The sequence below is a fragment of the Pteropus alecto genome, unplaced genomic scaffold, assembly GCF_000325575.1.
Source record: "Pteropus alecto unplaced genomic scaffold, ASM32557v1 scaffold837, whole genome shotgun sequence".
In the NCBI taxonomy this organism is placed as follows: Eukaryota; Metazoa; Chordata; class Mammalia; order Chiroptera; family Pteropodidae; genus Pteropus; species Pteropus alecto.
In genome coordinates, this window is record NW_006440160.1 from 163,579 (window position 1) to 174,582 (window position 11,004).

An 11,004-nucleotide genomic window follows, 5' to 3' on the forward strand; every position below is an offset into this window, starting at 1 on the left:
ACTCCATTATATCTGGATCTCTGTTCTGTTCTCTCATATGGTTTCTGCTTCTTTGTCTTCACATTTTGGCTGCCTTTCTGTGTCTGTTTCTATGTACTAAGCAAAGCTCCTAAGTCTCCCAGTCTTATTAGTGTGGATTTGTGAAGTAGGTATCCAGTGGCACAGTCCTGAGAGGGATTCAGCTGCAGACCAAGCATCTACCCCTCTGAGGCCACCCATTAAGATTCAGCCAGCAATCCACAGATGCTGTGCTGATAGTTGCCTCAAAAGGCCACACCAGAAACCGAGGTGAGCTGCCTCCTCCAGTGACACTATTAAGGGTCCAAATATCCATCTGTTGATTCCCTATAATGAATCCTTTATGTTAGTTATTTTATTCTTCACTACTCATTGATTCTTTTTTTATTTGTTATCTATCTCTATTTTTATGTTTCCTATCTCTTGTCAAAGTTCTCATTGAAATTATTGAGCATCCTTATAACCAGAGTTTCGAACTTTCCACCTGGTAGATTGCTTGTCTCCATTTCGTTTAGTTATTCTTCTGGAGCTTTGTTCTATTCTTCATTTGGAACATGTGTCTTTGTCTCTTCTTTTTGGCTTCCTCCTAAAATTTTTCTATGCATGAGGTAGAGCTGTTTCATCTCCCAGTCTTGGCAGAGTATCCTTACCTAGTAGGTGTTATATGAGGCCCAATGGCGCAATCATCCTGGTCGCCTCAGCTCGCTGCTCCAGGTGTGTCCCTTGTGTGGTTTGTGTGGTATGCCCTCCTGTTGGAGTTGAGCCTTGTTTGCTGTTAGCACATCAATGGGCAGGATTGACCCTCAGGTTGATTGATTGTGAAGACAGGCCATGACTACAATGGAGGAGCTATTGGGCAGGGGCTGACCCTAGAGAGCAGGATTCATTTTAGCAGGGCTCTGGTGCCTGCTGAGTCTGCCCTTTGGGTGTTTTGTTTGTGGAGGTGGTTAGGTGATTCTCTAATATGCTCTCTGGTGGTCCAAAGCTAGCCACCAGTATATTGGTTCTGGAGTCTCTTGTGCAGCTTCTGGTGCAGGCCAACATCAGCTGCAACATCAGCTACGCCTTGCCTGGAGCCACTTAGTATGAGCTAGAAAGTGATCTGCAGGTGGTTGTCCTTTGTGCTAGGATCAACATGTCTGGAAGAGACTGAACTACACACTAACTCTGGCTGCTGCCAGTGCCAGGCTTAGCAACAGGCATGGGCACACCAAGGCCAGATTCTGGGATTTGTTGGGACTTGTAAACCTTTGAGAAATTTTAGGAAAGTCCACAGCATGAGCCAAGATGGGCCATTTGTATAGGAAAGCCACTGGCAGCGGCTTGGGTGAGTATGCAAGTTGGAAGTGGTGGGGTGTCAGGAAGTCACCAGGGCAGGGTGAATGAGGTTAGCCAGGTTGATGGAGAGTTAGATATGGTGGTTTCCTGGGCGTGCAGGCTGAGTGAGGGGAAGGCTCACCAAAGGAACAAAGGCTTCTACCGGCACTCCTAACTGGGAGAAAGCTGCCCCTTCAGCCCTCATTCTAAATCCAGACAATTCAGCTCTTCTCCATAAATCCCTGGTGCTTTTCAAGCTGCATCGCCAGCACTGGAGTTCAGGGTGAGTGAGTCTGTCAGCAATTAAGATGCACAGGGCATCCAAGAGGAAGACCTAGGACTCCAGCAGCCGTCCATCTCACTCAGCCACGATCTCTACTGTTTTCACAGCAAAAAATTTATTGGGACTTCTTCTTCCTGACCCTAGTACCCTGGGCTAAGGAGCTTGGTGTGAGGCTGGGACCTCTCCATCCTCAGAGAGAATCTCTGCAGTTGAGATGCCTCCCCCATTTTAGCCACAAAACATAGGTGTCTATACCACATCATGTTTTTTTCCCTCTTTAATTCACTCCTCACTTCCACCTCTGACCCATGGATGTTGCCATTTCCCCTTCAGAGCTGGCTCTCTGAAAGCGAGGCATCCTCTCCTACATGCTCACAGCGTGCATCCAGGACTTGGCGCACCCGGGGCCTGGCACCCCCGGCACATTTGGGGGTCTGGCGCACATGGGTGCCTGGCACATCCAGGGCCTGATGCACCCAGGGTATGGTTGGTGTCTCCACCTAGGACGTGAACCCAGAACCTTCTGCATGCAAAGCAGATGTGCTAACCACTACACAATAGAGCCACCCTCACCACATCATCTTTCTGTTCATGTAACAATGGACTCTTAGGATGCTTCTATATATTGTAAATAATGTTGCAATGAACATAGGGGTGAATATATCTTTGCAAGTTAGTGTTTTTTATTTCTTCGGATAAATACCAAGAAGTAGGATTGAGGAATTAAATAAAAATGTCTAATCGCTATGTTGTGTACCTGAAACTAATATAATATTATATGTTAACTAATTTTTTTAAAATCTTATACATGAACATTAGTCCCTTATATTCAATGAGTACATGTACACCATGAAAATGAACATTTTTCATAATAATAAAATGTGTGGTTAAAAATTTTTCTTCCTCATACGTAAAGTCATCTCTGACACTAAGACCACATAAAATAACTTTATTTATTCAAAATTTCCTTTCAATATAGACTCCACTGGGAGATATATGTTTGATAATCAATTTCTGTCAGTGCCTATAGTAGGCAGTGGGGATACTAGGCCAAATAAAGAATAACACCAGGAGACCAGTAGTAAAACTCAGTAGCATGTTAGACTAGGCATTATCAGTAAGAGCAGTTAAAGTAGCGGTGTAGAAAAAAATGACAGTTCCAAAATGAAAATTTTGGCTTCAGATTTTCTTCTGCCCTGAAATTATATAAATGGCTTTAGTTGTCAAGTGCAGTTTTTACCATGTGAGCAATACAACTCAGGATCATTACTTCAAGAAAATTGTAAAAAAAACATTATTTAAGAACATAGATTTAATTTTAAAATGGATTATTTTTTAATAAATACAATTTACCTATGAAACAAATGGAAATTTCCAAATATTTCTCAGCCAAGATAGAGAAAACATGGGGACAAGAGGAAAATAGAAAAATGGAAAATTGTCCATACATCACACAGGCTGAGCTTAATCAAGTGAATTATCAAATTGTAGAAAGAAATTTAAATCAAAGAAATGGTAATTCAAGGAAATAAATAGAAAGAGCAAGTGCTTTTCCCACCATCTGAGCAAAGAATTGGAATTTCTGGCTCTAAAATGTTTTCAACCCTGCAATCATGGGCACTTTTTCAATCCCAAGGTGGCAGGTCTTTTTATAGCCTCCACCTCAAAAACTCTTTTTAGACCCCCTTTTATGTCTTTATTCCTGAGACTGTAGATGAAAGGGTTCAGCATGGGTGTGACCACTGTGTACATCACTGAGGCTACCGCACTTGACTGTGAGTTGTGGGTAGCAGCAGAGCTGAGGTACACTCCTAGGCCCGTACAGTAAAATAAAAAGACAACTGAGAGGTGAGACACACAGGTAGAAAATGCTTTATACTTCCCCTGAGCTGATGAGATTCCACATATGGAAGACACTATCTTACAGTAAGAGTAAAGGATACCAGGTAGGGGACAACCACCTAGCAGAACAACACCAAAATACATCACAATGTTATTTAAAAAAGTATCAGAACAGGCAAGTTGGACCATCTGTTTGAGTTCACAGAAAAATTGCGGGATTTCTAAGACTGTACAGAAAGACAGCTGCAAAGCCATCAAGCATTGTAACAAGGAATTCAGGATACACATGCTCCAGGATACCAGAACCAGCAGTCCACAGAGCCGGGGGTTCATAATGGCCATGTAATGCAAGGGGTGACAGATGGCCACAAAGCGGTCATAGGCCATCACAGTTAAGAGACAGACATCTAAACCTGCAAAGAGTAGGAAAAAATACATCTGTATGATGCAGCCTTGATAGGTTATAACTTTGTTCTGTGTCAGAATGCTCGTAAGCATCTTTGGGACGGTAGTGGAAGTGAAACAGATATCCACCAAGGACAGGTTGAAGAGGAAGAAGTACATGGGCGTGTGGAGGTGAGAGTCTGAGCTGACGGCCAGGATGATGAGCAGGTTTCCAAATACAGTGATCAGGTACATGGAGAGGAAAAAAACAAAGATGAGGGGCTGCAGTTCTGGTTCCTCTGAAAATCCCAGAAGAAGAAATTCTGAAATTTGTGTATCATTGCCTGGTAGCATGTGGTGGTAGTCACAGCCAGAAAAGAAAAATAATATGATTAGTTTTTACACATATGGTCAATAATGTAATGAACTGCTAGAATTTATATTTTTCTGTCAAGGAAATATTTATATTGAGCATATTGCCTTTAAGGAAGGTGCTGTGACACCTATGATTAGGAGTTCCTGTCCCACAGCATTTTCCCTGCAGGTCGTGTAATATACCATTTTAATGCAAAATTTTTCATGCACTTGAGGAATTTTTGTTAAGGGCAGATAATCTTCTAGGGTAAGAGTATACAGTACTGAAAAACAAAACTCCCTACAATCCAATGATGAAGAAAGGAGATAAATTAGAAAATAGAAATCTATATACCATGTCAGATGTTGACCAGTGCTATGAAAAGAAAAGCAGGAATAAAATAGTGTGAAGGGAATGTTATATTTCACTTGCCAACAAGGCATCATTTAAACAGAGTCCTGGAGGAAAACAGAGTGAGAGTCATGAGGTTATCTGGGGACGTGTGTGCCTGTTGTGGAATGAGTCAGTGCAAAGGCCCTGAGGATGACATTTCTTTCAGATACTCAGCACTCAAAGGGAAAACAAAGTATCCTGGAGAATGAGCAAGAGGGAGAGTGATGAGAGATGGTGTCACAGACTGTGGAGGAAAGAGATGGTCTCCCTGCAGATTCTGAAACTTCAGGTCACAGGGAGTCCCTTGTCCACATGTTGTTCCTTTTCAATTTTGTTAAAGAATTTCTGCAATTTAAAATGATCTCTTCATTTCCATTTGTTGATTTACATTCTGGCATCTGCATTTAAGGACACATTTTGCAATATAGGATCTTGGGTTCCACTACCCAGAGCACTGCTCATGCCCCACAAAACACAACCTCAAACACAGATACAGCACACTATGGCATATTAGGGCCATGTTACTGCTCGGCTTTTCTCAGTTCTAGCCACAAGAATTACGAAAGGAATGATACAGGCAATTTTTGAAATCAACTTATCTTGACCATAAAGAATGTAGAAACAATTCCCAAATTCAAGTTGTTAAGCCTCCCATGAACATGTAAACATGGGGTTTCATTTAAATAAGAACATTTTGTGCTCTGTATTGAAAATGGTTTTTAAAAAAATTTTTTTTAAAGGTGAGAGAGACAAAAACAAGATCTAATGTCTCAGGTGATCCCTTAGCGATTGTGATGAGGAGAGAGCTCTTTGGTTCTGGCAGCATTCCACCCCTGGTTCTATTCCCTTTATGCCCAGAATAACTAATAAAACAGCAAGAAAAAAATTATTCAAAAGAGAAACGAGTTATATCTTTACCATGCTAAGAAATAGAACTGATTGACATCACTAGAAAAATAAGCAAAAGGAATTCACTCACAATTTAAAAATATATATATAATCTATAACAATAGAAGAAGACTTTTTCAAAAAATTATTAAAGATTTTTCAGTGATTTTAGGTGCAAAACTTTTTGAATCAGAAAAATAAATGTCAGTTTTGAATCTCGATCTACCACATTAACTGCTTGAACTTGGAGAGACAACAGAAGCATTCTAAATTAGCCATTGTAACCTTATATGCTCATTCAAAAGCTTAGCACAGTTCTTTCCTGTCACTAAATGGAATTGGTTATCACCGGTGATGATATTTGGCTGATTTTTTTCTTCTACATTGCAAGTGTCCCCATTCCTTCTCCACATCTCGGTAATATAATATAGCAAAGTAATGCTTGGTAGTATACCCGTTTTTACATATTAAATAAACTTTTTCATGTGAATAGCCAACATGAGAGATGGTACTCTGAAATGTATGTCTCAAGAATTACTGTTACAACATAATATCTATTTCCATGGGTCTGGGTCTTCCTAATGAATACAAAACATACTCAAATACATCCCACCATAAAAAGGTTTGAAAATGCCCTCAGTTACTCTATATTTCTACTCCCCTTAACTTCAAAATTTATCTAATACGTTCTAATATTATTGAAACCACTTTATGCCTCCCATCTGTTCCTCACTTCATCCTATTGGACTTGCATTCCTATCACTTAATTGTCAACGACTACCCTTGTACTGCTGATTGAACAGACATTTCTCTTTATAACATATTAAATACATTAATTATAAATGCTTTAGTCTACACAGCACACAAACATGGCAATCCTCAGCTATGAGCTGGGCTGGTTAGGCTCTCAGGTGATCTCAAATTGATCTCTGACACTAATGGGCTCTCAGACTCACCTTGATGGAGTCTCTGAGAGGCAGGAATCAGTGTGGAAGTCTGAATTCCTCCCTGAATGGTTGAGAATGGAGACTGAAGGTGTATTCTCTGACCAGACAGCAGGAAGGAGTGAAGCATTGGTCCCCACCCAGACTTAGGAATCCAAAAGCAACAACTACATTCTCTTCAACTCAAGGTTGCACACCTTGATACTGCAAAGGGGAGATATTTACAGCTTCCCATACCTGCTCATTCATTGTTAGTCCCACCTCTGAGCATATTATTTTCCCATGGGACACTAGTCTAGAAAGAAAGGATAATTTCCTTCTGATATCTGTTCCCAAGAGACCAAAATAGAAGTCAGGCGAATCCTATTTTTATCGTTCCTTCTCCTGAACATGCCGGCCTTCCAGTGGTCTAACCTCCTTGCACTTTCTCCTAACCTGGAGTTAATATTTTCTCCAAAACTACAACTGAGAAACCTATCTAGGCTAGGTCCCATGGACCTCCAAAGTATTGTCTTATGACAGGAAACAGCTCTTGATATCCCCAGAAAATTGGTAACCCCTCTTCAACATGAGAGAGAGGTGTATTCCTTTGCTACAAAACAATGGTGACTATAATCCTTGGTTTTTGACAATTCAGTTTGGAGATTATATGTGACTATATGAATCTAGTTTAGAGTTATCATTTACTTCCTCTTAAAAATGTTCAATTATCATTATATTTAAATCTTTTTATGCACCATGAACTGAACTTAAAATCTTATATGGATTATTTTATTTCATTTTTACAAATGTCCCTTCTTTGTGGTTAGTGCCATTATAAACCCCATTTTACATTTGCAGAAATGGGGTTCAGAAGGGTTAAGTGATCTGTCCTAAGTTATGAACTGAGAATAGGATCAATTTTGATTGGAATTTCCTCAAAGAATTTCCAGTGTTTATACCCTTGGCCAGTGGGTCTGACTAGGATGATTTTGCCTCTAGGTATCATTTGGCAATGTCTGGAGAATTTTTTGTTTATTCACAACTGAGAAAGTGCTACTGGTACCTAGTGGGTTAAGGCCAGGGATGCAGCAGAACATCCTACAATGCACAGGACAACCCCCACCATAGAAAATTATCCAGCAGAAATGTCAACAGTGGTGAGATGACAAATACCATTCTAGAGCAGAACTTCTCCAACATCAGTGAGTATACGAATCAGTTAGGAACATTTTTCAGATGTACATTCTGGAACAGGTCTGGGGTAACCCAGAGATTCTGCATTTGTAATTAGCTCCTAGTAAATATTGATGCTGCAAGTCCTAATCTGTGCACTATCTGAGTATCAAGGCTGTGTTCCACCATTCGATTTAAGAGTAAGAATTTTTTGGCCTTCTCTACCAAGAATCCTATCACACATTTCATGTTAACCATAGATTGTCAAATGTTGGACTCAGTAGCTCAGTTTATGCACACTCAAGTTTACACCTGCCTTCTGAGTATTGCTCTCATGACAGGAAATAAAACTTTAAGACCTCTGTTCCTTATCTATAATTAAGGAAATTTCACCTATTTTCTTTTGAGATTTAATAACATATTAAAGCTGATGGGAAATTACTGGCACAAAGCAGATACTCAGGCTATAGCAGCAGTTGTGACTATGTCCCAGTTTGACACTTATCAAACTCACTGTGACACTTGAGACAGGCAGTGAGTCTAGCATTGCCCTGACACTGAGAGACAGAGAGCTGTCATTTTGAAGGGGGACCTCCTCCCAGGGCCCCGCACAAGGAGCAGAGAGGGGCCATTGATCTATACTGTGTTGTACTCAGTGACATCACTTCTAAGCACCTCACACTGACTTCAAAAATGGCCACAGTAAGAATTTGTAGACACTTCTAGCTGTTTTACTATTTCCAATGTTTCACTCTGAGGAATATCTGCAAAGCTGCTGTTTCTTTGTAAATCTAACTATTCCTTCATCTCTTCTTTTCTTCCTTGTTGTAAGTCTACAGTGTATATCACTTAATCTTTTGGTGTCATCGAAAGTATAAAATGCTTGTGTGTCTGTTTCTGCCCCAAGTAAAATTTGTTTCATTTTTCACAATTATTGATTCACTGCCTCATTTTCTTAGGTCTGTACATCCCCACACATTGCTTTGAGTCTTGAAGGTGCCTCGAGTGCAGGGAGTGTGTGTTCCCATTGTTTGGCTTTGAAATGGAAGTGAGACATGATTTGGTGGATAGAATGCAAGCAGACATGACCTGCTCAATGTCTAAGAAGAAACTGTAAGAAACAATGTGAGATTGCACCCTTTCTCTTACTCTTTCCTATTTTATGAACATAAACACCTTCTCACACAGGAGCTGTTTCATCAGCCCAGGTCCCAGAATGAAAGCATACACTTAGAAAAGCACAACTAAGTAAGAGCCATAGATATTCTGCAGTATACATGTATTGTGATGACCAATAAATTTTTATTTTCAGCCATTGTAATGTTGAGAGTTGCTTGTTAACAAATCTGACTAATATACTCCTTTGTGTGAGTCTTTTATATTAAAATTATTGGAGTAACGTTGATGAATAAAATCAAGTAAGTTTTCGATGTACAATTCAACAATGTGTCATATATATATGTATATGTATGTGTGTATATATTCATATACATATCATTGTGTGATCACTACTCAAATTTAAATTACCTTCTTTCACCAAATATTTGACCCCTTTTGCCCCTATCTACCTACCCCTCTTTTCTCTGGCTGTATGATTCTGGATAATAATTATTAACTACCAGATAGATTGACATGGCAGAATACATATTTACTCATTTGTATCTCCAGATGACTTGCATATGAATATTAAAAACTCCAAAATGAAAACACAGCCTAAGAATTTAAAGATACTTTTAAATGTAACCACAGTGACTCTATTCTAATCCCCACTGGTTTGAATATGAATCCGTGAGAATAATACTCCAAATATTTATACATATACTTTGCTTTCTGAACTCAGACAGCTCACTTTTCAAAATTCAGCAATCGAATAGATTTGAGTGTAAGAAATTACTTGTATGATGTTTTCTATTAAACATGAAAAAAATCCTCATAGTCTGTGTGTATGCGGGTGTGTCTCTCTCTCATTTTTCCAAATCATTTGTACGAAGTTGCAAATTCCATATTGGCTTAGAATGTAAAAACTTGGAAAACACTTCTCTCTCACACTAGCAAGAAAAGGGCAAATAATCTACAAAATCATAACTCTTATTGAACCTTTGAGAGAGCCGAGATCACAGAACAACCAAGGGGGACAGCTCCAACAAGAGATAGGATTTGAGGAAGAGCTTGCCTGGGGAAGGGTATGGGAAGAAGCCAGGGCCTCCATGCAAGCACACCAAGTTTCAGGTAAAATCTTAAAAATTTTCTAAAGGCCAAGTGTGGAGTGGCTACAATGAGAACATAGCATATCTCTGCAGGAGGTATAGGTATTATCCCACTGCAACTCTCAGAAAATCATGGAAGTGTGCAGAGGAGTTTCTGTTGGTCAGAAAAAGCTCCCGGGCAAAGAAATCCAGGAGCTGGCATTGACAATTGGGCTGAGAAATCTCAGAAAAGATAAGAAGCAAAGTGATATGGATGGGACAACAGCAGCATCTAATATAGACACAGATATTGTGGTTCCTCCCCTGGGGCTGTTGCTGGGAGTCTACCATCTTGGAGTTTGTTGTTTGGTCTGAGCATGTTAGGGTGGTATGAACATATTGAGGTGGTATGAGCAAGTAATAGCCAGTTCTAATATTAGAGATCTGTTTGCAAGGATCTCTCTGCCTACAATTAGGTAGGTAAACAAGAGTGACTGTAGGATCAACTAGTTCATAGTCCTTTTATTAAACATGATGAAAAACGATTTAAGGTGTTTAATCAGCAAATTACCACAATTTTTCATTCACATCTATGATCTAGTTCAAATTAATTTTTGTGTATAGTATAATGTACAGGTAGGGAGGTTCACAGTAATTCACATATTCCACCTTAAGGACAAATTTTAAGTAGTTATAAAAAAAATCAATAAGACAAGAAAGAGAAATAAAAGGCATCCATATTGGAAAGGAAGAAGTAAAACTCTCATTATTTGCCAATGACATGATACCATATAGAGAGAACCCTAAAGATTCCACCAAAAAACTGTTAGAACCAATCAATGAATTCAGTAAAGTAGCAGGATACAAAATAAATATTCAGAAGTCAGTGGCATTTTTATACATCAATGATGAACTTTCAGAAAGAGAAATTAAGAAAACAATCCTACTTACAATTGTGTCAAAAACTATAAAACACCCAGAAATCAAATTCATCAAGAAGGTAAAAGACCTGTTTTCAGAAAATTATGTCATTGAAAAGAGAAATTGAAGAAAATGCAAATAAATGGAAGCATATATAGTGTTCATGGGTAGGAAGAATCAACATTGTTAAAATGGCCATACTACCCAAAGCAATCTATAGATTCAATGCAATCCCTACCAAAATACCAAGGGCATTTTCAGAAAGGTAGAACAAATAATCCTAAAATTTATATGGAACCATAAAAGACCCCCAATAGC

General features: G+C 39.2%; 1 protein-coding gene across 1 annotated transcript; it reads right to left on the reverse strand.

The window, feature by feature from the left end:
* Positions 1 to 3,229: 3,229 nt before the first annotated feature.
* On the reverse strand, positions 3,230 to 4,099 carry LOC102884847 (olfactory receptor 7D4). Its single transcript, XM_025050522.1, has 2 exons — positions 3,745 to 4,099; positions 3,230 to 3,459 (listed from the first exon to the last, which is right to left on the reverse strand). Exons 1-2 carry the CDS (start codon positions 4,097 to 4,099, stop codon positions 3,230 to 3,232), a joined length of 585 nt encoding a protein of 194 aa, XP_024906290.1.
* Between the last annotated feature and the right edge of the window lie 6,905 nt (positions 4,100 to 11,004).

Bases quoted from the DNA above. Each gene is read 5' to 3' on its own strand.
- LOC102884847 (XM_025050522.1), bottom strand. From the start codon at position 4,099: ATGTACCTGATCACTGTATTTGGAAACCTGCTCATCATCCTGGCCGTC. The intron at 3,460-3,744 runs GTATCCTGAATT...CTCACCTCTCAG, and splicing joins TCTGGTATCCTGGAGCATGT to TTGTCTTTTTATTTTACTGT.